The 18,288-nt window shown below is 33.5% G+C and overlaps 1 protein-coding gene across 10 annotated transcripts in view; it reads right to left on the reverse strand.

The window, feature by feature from the left end:
* LOC145293901 (uncharacterized) overlaps window positions 1–18,288 on the reverse strand; it is a 213,439-nt gene that overhangs the window by 123,731 nt on the left and 71,420 nt on the right. For 2 of the 10 annotated variants that reach the window (XM_080140694.1, XM_080140680.1), the window contains exon 1: window positions 7,551–7,609. The exons of 7 other annotated variants lie outside the window; for them this stretch is intronic. In XM_080140694.1, coding sequence (XP_079996820.1) covers window positions 7,551–7,598 — 48 coding nt within the window. In that variant the 5' untranslated portion in view covers window positions 7,599–7,609. Of the gene's footprint in view, window positions 1–6,206; window positions 6,308–7,550; window positions 7,610–18,288 lie in introns of those variants that run through there. One more of the 10 variants, XM_080140686.1, reaches the window with a different exon arrangement.

The raw sequence follows: 18,288 nt of genomic DNA on the forward strand, positions 1-18,288 counted from the left end.
TTCAAAAATATATTTGACTTTAAAAATGTGTGATGGAACAAGCAATTTTATTTATTTTTTGGCAGCATATAAACACTTTTCAGATTTACTGTTGAATAAAGTCATTTTCATAAAAAGTTTTTATGTTTAAAGTTTTTTATATCTTTAAATATTAATTCATGTTGGTTGCTTTAACTAGTTCCATGTCATGCCAATGACAGATTCTATTCAACCTACAGATTGGACCCTGATAGGTACTGCCACTTCAGGTCAGAGGCATGGTAACTATGACATAACTCTTACCAAAGTTCCAAAATTGGACACCGTTGGGTGCAGTTTCATGTCATACCAAGACTAGAATAACAACAACCTCAAAGGGGAGGGGACTACTCTACATATGGGAAAGAAAATAATGACAACATCTCGATTAATAACAATAGAAGAAATCTAAATGAAGAAACAAAAACCATGAAACTACAATTGTTTCATTTTTCATTCCAACTTTCTATCAAAGTTACAGAGTTAGTAGGTACAATGTCTGATGCTGTCTCTAGAAAAATTCTGACCGATTCCTAGAATTCCCAAATATTTGACTCCGACTATTCAGATTGTCTGTTGATTTTTTGGTGATTAAAAAATTCAACTCTCATCATTTTTATGAGTCTGACTAACTTGTAAATGGAACTAGATTTCCTATTTTCTTGTGATATAACAGATTCTTAAACTTAGAGAAAAGTTTTTATTCTAATTGCATTATTTGAATTCTTCACACTACTGTTCTCATCTTGGGTATTATTTTCACAACATTTTAGTCAATGTAACCTCTGATCTTCAGGTATATTTTATTGAACTTGGAAATCAACATAAATTTTCAAACGGAACCGTTTATTTAATTCACAGGGGTTGCATGTTCTCATTCTATCGGTCATGACTAGAGCTAGGACAACAGCATATTCCTTTCATTATTTTGACTCTTGAGTGTGTATCTGTTGATATCTTATATGCTTTTATATAGTGATGCGGTTCTTGATTGATTAACTGTGTCTAACTATGTTGGATATATACTCGAGAATTAAAACAATGAAAAGAATATTCTGTTGTCATAGCCCTAGTCATGACTGGTTAGAAGTCCGAAGTAATTTGCAATTGAATTTTCAACCTTCAGAAGGTCACTTTTACAACTGAATCTTACCAAGTACTCTAACTACTGCATCACAGGTTCTTGCAGGAACTTTTCTAGATTTGTCAGTTTTTTCAATAGTGCTGTCCCTATTTAGTTTTTATCCCAATATATTCAACATAAGTTCTTTTGTTTACAAAGCTTAAAATAAGGACCCTTCCTTAAAAAAAATTCCAGTCAATATTATTGGCTGTTTGCATACAAATATCAGAATAAGAGAATTTTGAACAGTTAAAAACACTTATAACAAACTAAACAAAATGACGTCATTCAACAATAAACAATCGGATAATTTAAACCCAACAAGTTCGACTTTTTTTCAACATAAACCTAAGCTTCACTTAAGAATAGTTTATATTTACAGTTAAAATGAAAATTCTCGTTCAAATTTTGAACAAGTAGCCATTTTCGGAACAAATTAAAAAGAATGAAGGTGCTTCTACAGAACTTGAACCGAACGAGATCTGTTTCTTTAAAACTGGCTGAATGAAATAAAAACTTTGTAGTGTCGCTTTTGATTTGTTCAACCAAACAAAAATTCTTATTCTAAGTTTTTCTACTCTTGACTTTTTCACATATAAATCCATTATTTAAACCAGTGGTTCTCAACCTTTTTTCACTCAGGGACCCCTTTTCCCTTCTTTTTATCTTGGTGGACCGCTTCATAACTATTGGTCATAAGACAATCTTCTATTTTTCACTAATATAAATTTTGAGGTTTTAATAATCAAAGAAATATTATATAATTAAGCTTTATTTTTAAATGAAAACGAATTTAATGCAAATAAAGTATTCTACAACAATTATAATAATTATGATAATAATAATAATAATCTAAATTAGAGTGATAATAATTCTTTACCAATATCTTGTATTTTGTTATGTTTTGCCTGTGGACCCTCAGAAATATTTCATGGACCCCGGTTGAGAACCCCTGATTTAAACAAACGCAGATTCAAATTTAGTCACACAACACCTTTTATTTACATACTGCACAATTTAAACCTATTCTGTATTTCCACCTAACCATTTAATAAAACGATTATGTAGCATGTTTTTTATTTTAAACTAAAGAAAACAAAATGCATTTATAGTTTTATTTAATTTTATTGTATTCACTTTATACCTATTAAGTACTCTTTGTTGGTGGCAACGGCGACATCGGAATAAGGAAATATCAGGTCAAGGGAATTTCGAACAGTTACAAAAAACTACCGATAGCTATATCACTTCACAAATTGGTAATTCTGCAGAATAGGGATTGTGCTAAAATAATCACGACAGCTTTTGGTAACTATTATGGACTTTGAACAGACATTTTCATACACAATCAATACCATTTAAAGTTACATTTAAATTGAACATTATAGCTAAAAAATAGCACCGTCCATATTCTGTAAAAGTACAAAAACATATCTACACCGATGCAGCAAATTAGGATTGCATAGAACGGAGAATGGGGTGCTCCTTGCTTTGTTCGGACTTGGAACAAAACTTAACATTGGTTATGACCGCGCCTTGGAGACAGTTACAGTCAGTGAATGACATTTGTTAAGCAGCCAGTGCCCACTAGTAACTGTGGGTAAACGCCAATACGTGCAAGTAACCACCTCGAAACAGCAGTGCCATAACAGTCGCTAAAAGAGCAATGACCACCATGGATGACAATATCTGCCATTCGATGACAGCTGATTTGCCCACCAGTGCCTGCCCCTGTTAAATGACAGTAACCACCTGAAAATCACTGTCAATCGGTTATAATTGATAGTGACCAACAGTGCCTGTCACTGAATGACAGTACCGTACAATGGATGACAGTGTATGAATATTGAAGATAGGCCATTTCATTTCAGAGTAGTCCAATGGGGCTCGACATTGGTCATGATTGATAGTGACCGACAATGATCAAATACAAGAAATCGCGTAAAAATACCAATGACCATCAGTGCTGCCACTGAAGACAAACAATTTCATTTTGGAGCAGTCCAACGGAGGCAAATACTGGTCATGGCTGACAGTGAACGCCACGAACTGACAATGACAGTTGGAAAGGCAGCCACAGTCATCCAATGACAGCCAGTGGATGCCAGAACAAAACAGTTGAAGATAATTTTAGTTCAGAGCAATCCTATGGAGGCCGACACTGACTGCCAATTGTAAAGGCAGTCAATGCCCACTAGTATATGCAAGTAATCGACCCAAATCAACATTAATCACCAGTAACTCCCAGTGCTGACAATGATGGTCAGTGGCTGCTACTAGCTGCCACTGTCAGACAATGCCCAACAGTGGAAGCCAGATTCATTTTGGTTATGGCCATCAGTGCCCACTATTTTCTAGGACTGACAACCATAGTTTAATTTATTTTCCAGGATGTGGAGTGAGGGCTTTACCAAATCTGTTCTGACTTTGTGTCATACTTCTACCAGGCAATGCCGGCACATGAATCCTGCTAGTTCAGAATAAAACACAATCAGAATATCAAGAACCATTTTCTTTTAAAATATAAGTTTATTTCATACAGTTTTTTTTTTTTTTTTTTATGAGTTTACATGACCAAGAAAAGAATTGTGATGATCGGGTTAATTTGAAAGATCAACCAGATTCTTTTTAAAAAAAACCTTATGAGTGAAATAATTTAATAAGAATTGTTTTTCTTTTTTTTATTATTTACATTTTTTCAACAGTTTGATCTTCTTGGTTGTTATCACAATCTCCTGGGTTTTTTTTGGGGTGTGATGTTTCAAATCTTGGAACCATCATGGAATTTTGAATGCAGCCCTTTATAAGAACCTCGGGGATACACTGTTTGCATTTCATTTGTAACAATTTTTCAGTTAACTTGTTAGATCGTCTTACTACCTTTGCTCAGTATTGAACTTAAAACATCAAGATAACCAGAAATGTGGAGTAAAAAGGTATAAGGTTCGTCCGACTGATCCCTAGGATTTAAAAAATTCTAACTCTTACTCCTTATCTTAAAGTTTTCGATATTTACATGGTCTGTCATCTTCAGAGATTAAAAAACTGACCCAGCATCCTAGAATTCTTATAAGTCTAACTGCAACTCCTTCCTAAGTTTAACCAGGTTCCATAGTGTTAAAAATAAACTTGTTTAATAAAGGGCTGGGTTAAAAATTCTAAAACAATTTCTGAGTTTGACAGAAGCTACATGAAGGGTAGAGGGCCAAAACGTTGCAATAACAACAACTGAGATAATGAAACCAATTAGAAAACTATAAACAATAATGGAAATCCCTTCCATCAAAGAATAAATATTTTACATGTATTTTAATAATAAACCTTTATACAAAAAGCCATGAAAAATGCTAACTTATAAACATTAATGATGATTGAACAATTTATTCTATGGACAAAAGTTTATTATATGTAGACATTCTGAGAGAATTTTCATTCTGATTATTCTTTGACTAAGATATTGTAGAAATTGCAAGCAAATATATAAAAACCTTTATTATTTGATGCTTCACAGCATCTCTGCAAGAGGTTCCATCCTCTGTGTTATATATTTGACCCCTACGCCAGTAAGTAGAGATTAAGTCAAGTAGTATGAATTTTGACGAGGGTTGCATAAGTACATGTCAAGATAACCTGGCGGCAAGCGGAAATAGACTCAGCTGTAGGTGACATGATCAAAGTGAGGAGAATAAAAAAACCCAGCTCCTTAGACAAAACGTACTAGAAATGCAGGTGTCGAAATATAGGTGATGACATAATACTTTTGAGGAGAGAAACAAAAGGATTTTTAAAAGTCAGTCCGAGTCAGGAAGCAGGTGATACAAGATGTGCCTGACAATGTAGATAATCTAAGTGAATGCTGCCTCAAGACTCTGTCCGTGCGTGCCCATCAGTAAAAGAGTTAGAAAAACAAGTAAAGAAAATGAAATAAGAAATAATTTACATGGTCTCTACCTCAAAAAAGAAAACTCTTTGAATAAAATCTTGGAAAACCACAACAAGTCTCCATGTATAAATAGATTCATCTTAAGTTGAACAGAAAATCAATAACCATGAGAGTTCATGATAAAAAATAAATGGAAGACAAGCAACCGTGCATGTATGTATATTTGATTTATCTGGTTATTTGATAGCTCATACATGTTTGCAACAACATGTACAAACTGTTGGTGCACATTGGTCGATCAGTACATAAATCTGTGGTGTTCATTTTCATTGCTAGACGTTAGCCTGAAGAACTTATTTTAGATAAACTTCTGCATCCAGATAAGATATTAAGTTTGACATTTTTGTTGGTTTGATGCTAAGCATGTGGATTAAATGAACTTCTTCCAAGAGTAAACATTCTTTATGATTATAAAGATATAAGATTCGTAAACATTGGAAAATGTTTTGCATAAAAAAAACCAAAAAAACTTTGGCATTTGAAGATTTGGGAAATAACAAAAAAAAAAAAAAAAAAAAAACATAAAAAATGAGAATTATATTTTATTCTATTCTAGGATCAAAATGTATCCGTTCTGCCCTCAGCGAAAGAATCCCTCCAGAATGAGGCAAATTTTATAAATCTGTTTACCTGCTACTAATAGCTGTACTCCATATTAAGCTCAATCATGTGTCACACTTAATCCTTGAGGAAATAAGAGGTGGGAGCAGATAAATCAACAAAGATGGAACTATGTTTCTACATTTTTTAAATGAGGATTGATTATTCATATTATTTGGATTCTTCAAATTACTGTTCTCATCTTGAGTGTCATTTTCACAATGTTTCAGTCAATATAACCTTCGACCTTCTTCAGGTGTACCTTGTTGAACTTGAGAATCTTTCTATCGAACTGGGGGATCTGCACAGAATTTTGAACGGAAAAATGTAAAAGAGATTGCGTTCAATACTTGAGTGGTTTAAATTAAAAATTGTTGCACTTTACGAAAACTGTTTTGTTCCGAAGGAAGTTTTTGGTTTTAAACGTCATTATAAGTTTATCATTTATGAAGAAATTTAATCATAAAATGTGTTCCCTCAACGAAATTTGTATAAAAACTGATGAAATATGTAAATACACACATAATTAATCCTCTGGTTGCAGAGTGTCCAGACGCATTGCTCAGTGCCGCGATTTAAAGCGTGCAGCAGTATGTGCCTATGACTTATAATAAACGTTCAATCTACAAAAAATACAAGAAAATTTAGGTTAAAACAATCATCTATTATAAACAATCATCACAATAAAATTAATTTTAACAGATTAAAAAGAAAGTAAAAATAAAAATGCCGCAAAATAAAATTGATAATTCAGCTTTAATAAAGAATAAACATTTACAAAAAAATTTAGATACTATATATATATATATATATATATATATATATATATATATATACACATACACTTGCAGGTATCACAGCATTGCTGTTGTTGTAAAATACACTTAAATATATTTTAATTTATGCAGATTTCTTATTTCTTATGATTACTATAAAGCCAATTCTCTATTGATTATTATAGTGTACCAAATATATAGTGATTAAAAAAAAAAAAAAAAAAAAAAAAAATTAAAATTATGACTCGGATGCCATCAGCTAGAATCAAAACAAAAACATAACTCCTCAGTTTTATTCATTACCCTCTAAGTCACGCCCATATGCATATAAAACATTTTGAAAAATACGTTGCTTGATCTAAAAATGAATATTTTCGCATGTGTAGAAGAGCACTTTAAGACTTGTGCCTGCCAATTTACAATTTTTTAATATTTTGACCTGTCAACAGATATCTTTACCAGCTAAAAACAAAATCGAATTTGTTCCACAGATCCAAATCCCCTATATATCAAGTTTCAAGTCTGCAGACCAAAAATTGATAAAGGAGTTTGGTAGAGATGATTCCTCACACTAACAAGGTCATTTATATACATATATACTATAAAATTAATTGTATTATTTGGATCCTTCAGACTTCTGTTCTCATCTTGAGTGTTATTTGCACGTTTCAGTTGATGTAACCTCCAACTTTCACCAGATGTTCTTCTTCAGACCTTCTCTCGAAACGTTGTGCAAATAACACTCAAGATGAGAGCAATAGTCCGAAGAATCCAAATAGTATGAATAATTAATCCCCATCTGAAAAATTCAGAATTGTAATATCAAATCAGCATGAACCGTAAGTAATATGAAAATGAAAAAAAATCTTGAAAAACTCTACCAAAAACTGTCAAGAATGAGTAACCACCTTACATGCTTATGACGATGCTGTGATCTAAAGCAAGTGCCATCAGGCTAAACCTCGAAATTACCAGGCAGTTTCAGGAGAACACAAAGAATCTTGAAATGAAGAGAGCATGAATTCATCCGAGACAGAATCTACAACAACCGATGGAATAAACATCAATTAGAGACCAAAATCTTAAATACCTTCGTCCCCTTCCTGGAAAGTATATCACTGATTGATAACATCCGCATCCAAGAATATCTGGATATATCTATAAAAGAAGGAATTTAAGGAGGTCAAATCTTGCCAAATAAATTGGAAAATCTAAAAGCTAAGAATGTAAATCTCCATGTCCATCATTCATCGATAAAAGCCATTGTCAACAAAAGTAAACCTCAGCTAACTTCCACTGAGGAATCAGTGCTCAGTAAAGGTTTCAACTTCGCCACAACCATCAAGTGGATTCTGAACTTAGATATAATAGCCCTAATAGAGGAGATCGTCTTGAATAAACCCAAGGCACAAGGAGATGAGCTAAGGTGGAAAGTGAAAAGCACTCAAGAATTCAAAACCTTCAAAGCCTTACCTCCCAAACTATCAAATCACTATCATATAATACTATCAGCAGACAAAATACTACAGTGTTAATGGATATTCCAAGGAATTGACAGACCTAATAAAATCTGACTATTGTAAAGAAGAATCCAACTTTGAAAAAAGAAAGGAAACTGTCACATAGTTCAAGAAGGTAAAGGCCTAATACCATCCGCAAAATACAGACAGCTAGTTCAGAATTATAGCCAACTACCACACTTGTAAGGCTTTCCTAGGATTCATAATTTAGCATACCATTAATTTGTAAGACATAGGATTAGGATCTTGGCTGATGGAATGGGAGCATGCTATCCATGTGGATCAAATAAAAGGTTCTGTTTGAAATAAATAAATTTGAATTTGACAGAAAGATTCCAGACTTTGACAAGATAACCTGAAGAAAATAACACTCAAGATGAGAACAGTAGTCTAAAGAATCCAAATAAGAATAATAATCCATCCTTATCTCAAAAAATCAGAATAGTGATATAAAATTAAGTTAATTAGATTTTCAATGTTAGACCTAAATAGTAATGCATCTAACATATCAATATTTTATTCTGACTAGCTTTTATGTTATTAGCATGAATATAATTTGGTTTGTTTAAACTTCTATTTATTCTGAAATGATAAGCTCGATATCATGGTGATTATGCACTTCGACCAGTCAAAAAGAAAACAGGAAAGACTCCAATAACCTTGGAGATTTCTTCAAATTAATATCAGCACAACATAGAAAAAAGTTGACCACTGAAAATCAGATTGATAGAAAAGTGTTTTTACAGCATAGATACAAACTTGTAGTTTGACATTCTTTTAATATCTGCAAATGAAAGGTTGTCAAATATTGTTTTATCATACACTCTACAGTCATCATAAACTTTTAAACGACTTCTTAAAATTTGAATCAACCTTAAATGTTTAAAGCTCTTGTTCTGTCAGTAATATGTATCCATTTATTTAAAACAGCAAAACATGTACAAACTGATTTTTTTTTTTATTGCTATGAAAAAGTTAATATCTGCATTAAAATAGGTAAAACCAAACTGCTAAAATATATCAACACAATAATTTGCCCTGAAAATGATTTTAATTGAAATAAAAAAATAAAAAAAAGATTTTCAGTGTGAAATATGGGACAGTGTTCATTATCTTGAAAAAAATTAAAATCAATGACGATGACTCATCAAATAAAGTAGATTAAAATAAAATATTCCGAAGTCATATATTGATGCATAGTTATTATCTGAATGTGCCACTTATCAAAGAAATTTTCAAGTTTTATCAAAATAACATGATAAGACATTTACTACAAAGTGTAAAATTTATCTATATACTATTCAGAAACTATGGATATTATCTTCTGTTTGCTTGTGTTCGAGCACAATGGATGATGTCACGAAAGGTATGACGTCTTGCCCTTGTGACATTGGGAAGAGATCAATGATATAAATACTGAACTAACAAAAAGATAACATCATACATTAAAACAGAACAGACAACCTATAACTCAAAGGGTCACAGATCATCCATGTGAATAGTACTTGTACATATATATATATATATATATATATATATATATATATTAGATAAATCCTCTAAGCTTATTGAATTTAGTATACTTTGATGTTGCAAATGATTAAGTAAGAAAAAGAGAATGTCATTCATTAAAATAGAAAACAAATGGCCTCTGACCGTAACACACACACTAAACAAATCATTTCGACTCACGTCTAGTATACTACTAAAACTGTAGATTTTGTATGCTTGTCTTTGGTGCACAATCACAATCTACACTCAAAAGGAGTAAATCCCTTCTGGTTAAGTGCACAAAAGAACTTGATCATGACATAGCTTTACAACTACTTGCAAAAGGATGGAATTTCGAGTGGAACCCTTTATTTACTTCACAGGGGTAGCATGCTTTGTTCTGTCAGCCATGACTGGATATAGGTTCTAAGTAATTTGCAATTGTATTTTTCGGTCGTCCACACTGAAGATTGAACTTTCAGGAGAACATCACTTTTTACAATTGATTTTTTCCAAGTACTCTAATTACTGATCCTTGCAGACAATTCTGGTACAAATCTCCCTTCATCCACCAATCAACGCTTGCCACACTGACTCTTGCTGGAAGATGATGTGTCAACTATCTATGCCAAACTGATTTTCCATCACCCGTACTTCCAAAGACAAATGCTATTCTCACAACCCGATTCTTTCTGATTAATATTTACCAGATAAAAAATATTCTGTTATTCTGAAAAACAGCCAAGTTTGTTTGCTTATTTTAAAACTGGTAAACATTAATTAGAAGGGACTTTTTCCAGGCATTCAACATAAATCAGAATGGAATCATTTGTAAACAATCACAGTGTTAATTTGAACAGAGCCAATACAAAAATAAAATAAATATTTTAAAACAAAAATAATCATTATGTTGAATATTCATATTTACTGTCATTTAATTCAGTTTTATTTGATGATACTTTAAAAATTGTCCATCAGTGCAATTTTGCTATTATAAATGATGCAATGTTCACTTTTCACACATCAAAAATGAAAGCGGAAATTGAATTAGAAATAATTGGTCTTCTTATACTAGGAGTGATGAAAGCATTTTTTATTGCATTTTTACTGGTTACTTTTTTTGTGAGTTGGTTTAAAAATTACCATATTGTAATTTATACATGTTTGTGCTTCTTCACCCTCAGCAGGGTAGTGTATACTGTTGATCATCAGTAGATGTAGAATCCAATTTTAAATGTTTTCTATGCCAATCTTTTAAAATTAATATTTGAATCATGGGTCTAGGAAAGTAGACATACACAAGTTTTTATCATTTAGATAAGATGAACATCTTGTTTCAATTAATAACCTGAATTGTTCAATAGTGGTAAAAAAAGATTCCACTAAAGTCAGAAATACTAGAATTAGATTGGACAGTTTTGACAGAAATAACCTCAGAGCTAAATTTGTAGGTATTTTATTGATAGGACTGATGTTTCGTAACTTGCTTCTTTGGTGATTTCTTCAAATGAACTCAGGAACTGGATATTTTTCCAAACAAGTCCCCATTAGTAAGTTGTTAAGGTAGAAATCTTATCAACAGCACATATTACAAGAGCTTTTCATTGTTCTTAATTTATTTTCAGCATATAATATGTTGAATTCCACCATGTGGTCACATCTTGAATGAGTTTGTTTTTTCCAAATTAAGCTGATCCTGTATTTCAGTTAATTTGCTAATTGCCAATAGAAAGCGATTAAAGTGAGAAACTGTATTTCTGTTAGATGTAATGGTGGTCTTTACAGCCTGAGTTGCAATGTATGATAGTTATTCTAAATCACATTCCCTGACATTAGTAACCATATCTGGGATTGAAACCTGCAAGACTAATAAAATTTTATTGAAGATTTTGTACTGCTGCAGAACATTCTTCACTTATTATTGCACCTGTGTGTGCACCAGGGAATGGAACCACTCTAAGCACAGCTATGCCCATTTTTGTAAAAAAAGTCAAGGTCATATCTTAGGAACCCCTTGAGCTTGAGATGTATAACAGGTGCCATTCAATTCCTTTTGTGGAAATCTATAACTGTAGCAAATTTGAAAAAAAATCCGTGTCGGGCATGGCATTTGCCCCTACAAAATTTGATTTGACATGGAATGAGCCATATGTAATGGTAGCTAGAGTCCAAAACTGAGGAACACGAGTATGACTGATGAAGAATGCTTTATTTTCAGTTCGTACATTGTCGCAATTTATTGCGCAATTCCTCAACATGAAAACTGAAAGGTGAAGTAATAATTTTCTTTGACAGTGATTAAAAAAAAATAATAATATTAATTCCATAGGATGAGAACGGAGGGAAATTTTCCATATGCTTACATCTATTTGCCCCAAATTCAGTGCAGTTGTAAAAGTCTACATAACAGCACGTCATGCCTGTTATTTGATATGGTGTAGACGATGCATGTCTCTTCGATAAATTTTAATTGGCAAGCAAAAGGGTTGGTTAACTTGTCTTTCTTTCCAATATAATTAATATTAGTATCATTTATGACAACAAAATTTGCTCATAAATCGGCATTAGAAAACCTATTAATCAGCTGATTATCAAAGGTTGATTAATCGATAATTGGTACATCCCTACTGATAATCTTACACTTACCTATGTACACATTAACAACATGCCATTATCTCCCTCCCAAACAAAACAAACCTTAAAAAAAAAAAAAAAAAAATGTATGCGTACCATTGTTTATTTTTTGATTTTGGAATGGCTTAGCAAACCTTACACAATGCTATGTTTTTGTTTTCTTTTACATTGCCCCACCCCACTCAAGTTTTTTTGTTGATTTATAATATTTTCAGGTGAGTATCCTGACAATATTATCATCAAAGTTAAATTTGGGGCAAATACTTTGACAACCCCCGCCCTTCAGAAAATGAGGGGTCTATTCTGATAGCCGTTATGTTTGATTTTAGACAAATTATATTTTCTGTGGAGTATTTTGTTATCTTCTCTTTTCCGGACTGTATCATTACCTTGGTTTACGTTTTTAATACAGGTAAATTTTTACCATAGCTCCACCTCCAAACTTTTCTTTAAAATGACGACTTTTATAGGTTTTTGACTATACTGATGAAAAAAATCTCATTTATATTTTGCAGATGCAAGTAGTTTTCGCAATATAAATACCTGTATTATGCACTTTAAACCAATGGCCGCCAGATTTGTACGCACACGCGAGGAACAAATCTAATTCTATCCAACCAATACTGCCACTCCCAAATTTGCGGGTGGATATCTTGACAACAATTATCAAGGTTAAATTTTGGGCAAATATTTCAACCAAAACAAGATGAGGTATCTATTCAAATAGCCGTTCTTAACATGAGAAGGTTGGGGGTGTCTATTCCAAAAGCCGTTCTTAACATGAGGAGGTTGGGGGTTGGGCAACAACAACAATAATAACCGTACTTTAGTTTTTTAGGGGGGGGGTCACTGGGGAATGGTGGTTAATGAGTCCTGCTAGTATATATACATACATATGTGACAATGCAAATTACAAATGTATATTACAGAATATTAATTTATTAAAAACTGTTTAAAAAGCAATGCAAATTAGTAGGAATTTAAGTTATGCTTACCTGTATTGTGCCAAGACATATTCGAATGTACATGTTGTAGGTTAGGGAAAGTAAGAATAGTTTGTATGTATTATGATACATGTGCATAAATGGATTCTATTTATGTATGTATGTGATTGTCACATTCTCCAATCTATTAGAATAGAATGGAAGGGGAAACTTGAGTAGTGTCGATTGGTTATAATAATGACACACTTATTCCCCACACAACCCCAGTAGCTGTGACCTTGAAAAGAGGCTAATTCTGCTAGCCCAGATAATTATAAATTATGACTAATTAGAACAATTAAAACTGATTTTATTTTTAAACATATACTAAAGTATATTTTAACATGCATTCTGTGTCATTAAAGTATATAGGGAAAGACTTAGAGAAATAAAAGTTAACTCACATTTCATATGTAATGGTAGCTAGAGCAAAATATTCAGAGCTGTTCCATTGTTTATTACCCACTAGCGGGGGGGGGGGGGGGGGCGCTGCCCGGTCATAAGAAAAAAAAAAATTGGGAAGTGGGAGGATTTAATTTTCCCAATTGCAAAATCCACTTTTAATAAAAAAAAAAAAAAAAATTACAGGGGGTGGCGGCGTTTCGATGCTATCAACCAGAAGTGAAATCGGAGGCAAAATTTTGTTTAAAAAAAAAAAAAAAAGGTACCCGGCCTTCGAAATTTTTATTTTTCTCTGTGAATGACTTTGCAAAAATGTTGATATAAAAACTGACCCCCTCTTTGGAAAAAACGGTCCAGTTGATGGTGAAAGAATCAATGTTTTTGAATAATATTTGGATATCTGTCGTCTGATAGATTAAGGTTTTTAACGATACTAATTTTGCCAGTTTTTTTTCGCATGTGTTGAAAGTTTTTAGCAGACATGCAAACATGATCACGAATGCTTGACGCATGCGCAATCGTTTAGAAAAGAAAATTTTATTGACCCTCCCTTCATTTAAAACTTTATATACAAAATAATTAACCATTTTTTCTAATTCTTACAATGGCCGATGCATTGTTCTTTCAGAAGGTATCTGTCTCAACCTGGTTCGATGTGGCTGACAAAAGTTTTAGTGAGACATGCAAACATACATAAATTCACACACACACACACACACACACACACACACACACACACACACACAGAAACTGATGTTTGAGATTTATGTGCCCGGCGTTGCCTGGGTGTGTGGAGTGTGTTTTAAGCCAAAAATAAAAAAAATCAAAATTTCTAGCGCAAAAAAAAAAAAAAAAAAAAAATTAGGAGTAGTAGGCAGGCTCAAACCCGTAATGCGCTAGAGAAAAAGAAGGTGAAAAAAAAGCAAACAGTCTTATTGATATGTCCACTGCAATTGTGACATCTTGGGTGGTCAAAATAACGTCTTTTATGAGACGCCGTTGACACAAGGTTTCAACGACTTGCAAAAATGTCGAAAAAAGTGACCCCCTCCTTGTAAAAGCAGTTGAGTTGACAGAGAAAGAATTAATGTTCTTGGCCAATTTTTCTATATTTGTTGAATCAGTTTGTGATCTTGCTTAACCGTTCTGAGCCACATTTTTAGCTAGCCACCGCATCGCTTCTTCCAGTTCTGAGGAGGAAATGAGATCACCTCGTTGATAACGGAGCACTTGATGTCTTGTGAGAAAAGCCCACTGGAGAGAGATGTGGCACCATGTGTGACCACGTTTAGTAGGAGGTATACGCAGAATGCGACCGCAAACAGCATATATAAATACTTTCACAGATTATTTGCTAGTTGCACTGAAATACAATAAAGTTGTCAGTTGTTTTGGAAATCTTTTTTTAGATGAAAGTGATAGTAGCAGGGCGGGGGGAATCAAAACAACAGTTGGCAGAGGTGTTAAAAAACAAAGTGGTAGTAGGCAGGCTTGAACCCGTAATGCGAAGGAGGAAAACAAAAAAAACCTGACCTTTTAGTCAATGTCTCCATCGCACAACCAGAAGTCAAGAGTGTTCAAATTAAGTGAAGTCAATCCAACGGTGACGATGACTTGCTAAAATGTTGGCGAAAAAAGCTATCTCTTCTTGAACAATTGTACAGTTTAGGGTGAAGGAATTAATGTTTTGGGCCAATTTTTCAATATTTGTCGTCCAAGACATACAGCTTCAAAATGATACTGATCTCATCAGGATCCGTCGCCTCTGTCAAAAGTTTTTGTGAGAGATACAAACACACACAAATTTGGCCCTTTATATATATATATATATATATATATATATATACTAGCGAGGGGTATCCGGCGTTGCCTGGATGTTTGGAAGTATGTGTGGTTTTGGGTAAATAAAAAGAAAAATCGTTGGTTGTTAAAAAAAAAACCCGAAGCCTTGACGCGCAGTTGGAAAATAGTAAAGTGTGAAAAAAAAACAGGTGCCCGTTTTTGACGAGTTATTGACGTGAACTTTGAGTGCGGGACAGTGTTTTATTTAACGCGAGTCCGTTTTTTTATAATAAGCTTAATGCAACTGTGGCGATGGTATGCAATAGCTATTCAGCAGTTTACATTTTCTGCAGGACAGTTTTTAATGAGGTCAATAAACCGGTTTGTTTGTTTTTAACTAACTTTGGGGGGGAAGACATCCCACACCACGATTTGAACCAAAAATCTTTAGATAATGACGTCGACCTCTAATCAACTGAGCTAAGACAACGTCAACGAAATTAGGTCGTCCTTTTAAATCTTTAAACTAAATCAGGTTCCAACGTCATTTGCGCATGCGTAGAACCAAACTTTTCATGAGAGGGCGGTTTTTGCTGACCCCCCCACCTGTAGAAAACTGACGATTTTAGAGTGAAGGAATTAACGCTTTTGGTCAATTTTTCGATATTTGTCGGGTGAAGGTTGGAACTTTAAAATGGAACCGATCTCGTGAAAATCCGTGACCAGCGTCGAAAGTTTTTGTGTGACATACAAACACACATACATGCACACACACATTTTCGCTTTTATATTTAATATATATATATATATATATATATATATATATATATATATATATATATATACTAGCGGGGGTACCTGGCGTTGCCCGGGTGTTTGTAGGTGTGTGTGCTGGGTGTATGTGTGATCCAAACCCTATGTTAAAGTTCTTTTAAAAAATCGGAAAAACAAACAAACAAACAAAAATAACAGAAAATATGATGTAAAAAGAAGAAGAAAAAAAATTTGTTTAAAAAATCGGGGGAAAAAAAAAAGAAAAGTTTTGGTAGGTAGCTAGGATTGAACCCGGAACGTTGAGGCGAAAAAATTGAAAACTTATCACTCGCCCACGAAAGGAAAGTAACTTAAAACAATTTCATTTTAACGTTTATAAACGCACAAGTGGCAGGTGTGCGGCGAATTTAATTAGGTCAAAGGAAATTGAATTTCGCACTTAATTTTAACTGTGGGATAGTTCTTTTGGGTTTATTTTTTACCCAACTTTATCTGGCTTTGTTTCGTCAACGTGTTGGAGAAAACCAGCTCCTCTTTATTAGGGGAGTGTCCAATTGAAAGCAATTGTTTGATATGATGGTTTTCACCAACATTGACCAAATGTCCATTGCTTTCTGGACGCTCCTGGCCTGTAGGCCGATAACTGCTCTTTAGTTTCACATCAGTTTCGTTTTTATACGAAAAAGCCCAAGCAACACGTGAGAAGCCAAAATAGTAATAATTTTGTAAAAGTCGACGTAAATAAATCCAGCCATGACGCGCGTTCGCAATTTGTACATATTGTGATCTACACTATATTTAAGAAGTCCTAAGCGATAGTACCCCCCCCCCCCGAGAACCCCGGCGAAAAAAGCCTTTCTTGGACACACAAAAACTTGCGCGTCCGTTTTGCCATAAATATATATATATTATTCAAACTGCTGTTCTTAACTTGGACAGTATTCTCATGTTTCAGCTGATGTAATGTTCAAACTTCTTCAGGCACATTGAATTGAACTAAAACATCCGTACTAAGTTTTGAACTGAAAACATTATTTAATTTAAAAGGGTAGATTGTTCTCATTCAAACAGATTCATAATCAAGTGAAAGCTTTAAATAGATCTTAATTATATCATTAGTGTTAGTGTCACGTATTGAAGCTGTTCGCGCACACACACACACAAACGTATGTATGACAGCTGGTAGTAAATGCACTGAACAATGGGTTCAGGATGTCAGAATTGATATCGTTGGTGGTGAAAGGTCAAACGTTTGACGCATGCAGCTATCGAGGTGAAGCGTACTTGTGGAGGAGCAGGTCAAATATATAGCCCAGAGAAAAAGGCAAAAGGGAAGAGAAGCAAGCAACAGTTGATAGAGACATTGAATCTCTACGGTTCCAGGTGAGAATTGTCTGAAGATAGTGGTTTCAATCCTACCCAAAGCCGGCCAGAGGTTTACTTGGCCAAAACGTGGTGAGACGACAACAACTATGGAAGGCAGTAATTGCAGTGAATGCAGTCAGGAGATTCAGAGTTCCTATGCATCGCGGTTATCACCTGACGAAGGCCAGAGGAATAGTTGGCCGAAATGTCGTGAAACAACTAAGAAAAAGATGAGGACAATAGTTTGCAATAAATAAAAATTAAATTAGATTAAAGAATAAGCAGTATGAATATTAGAATTTACATCTAGTGCCATCACTAAAGATCAATGCACCAGTTATGATGCCGGGAGGGGGGGGGGAGAAGGACATTTATCTTTGTAAATCATTAAAAAATCAGAGAATTTTATGATTTATGAAAATTTTGACATTTCTTTTAATAAATCAAATATTTTATAAAGAAAAGTTTTTAAATTTACCAATAAGCGATTTTTACAAGAGTATAATTTTGATGGAATTTAAGTTTGAGCCAGATTAACACAGATGGGTCATTCCCGCTGAATTCAACAAGGGTGTGTCATAAACGTTCTCAAATTTCGCCACATTTTCACCATTTCTTAGCATCCATGAGAAAAGTAATTCTTGTAGATTTCAGCTTCATTTGCTTGATCCATTCTTATTTTATGCTTGTTCAAAGTCGGGAGAAAACTCTGGAAATTAACGCTTTTCTTCTTCTTTTTTCTGGTTTCAAGAGCTCAACATTTTAGGTGGCGCTTTTATCATTATCCCAACAATAATTTCAAAAATAACTAAAATGAAATGCTAGAATAAATGAAGCATGGAACATCTTATAAAATATCTCCAAATCTGATTGACAT

Source organism: Euprymna scolopes, chromosome 15 (assembly GCF_053919585.1).
Source record: "Euprymna scolopes isolate OS-2025 chromosome 15, ASM5391958v1, whole genome shotgun sequence".
Lineage (NCBI taxonomy): Eukaryota > Metazoa > Mollusca > Cephalopoda > Sepiida > Sepiolidae > Euprymna > Euprymna scolopes.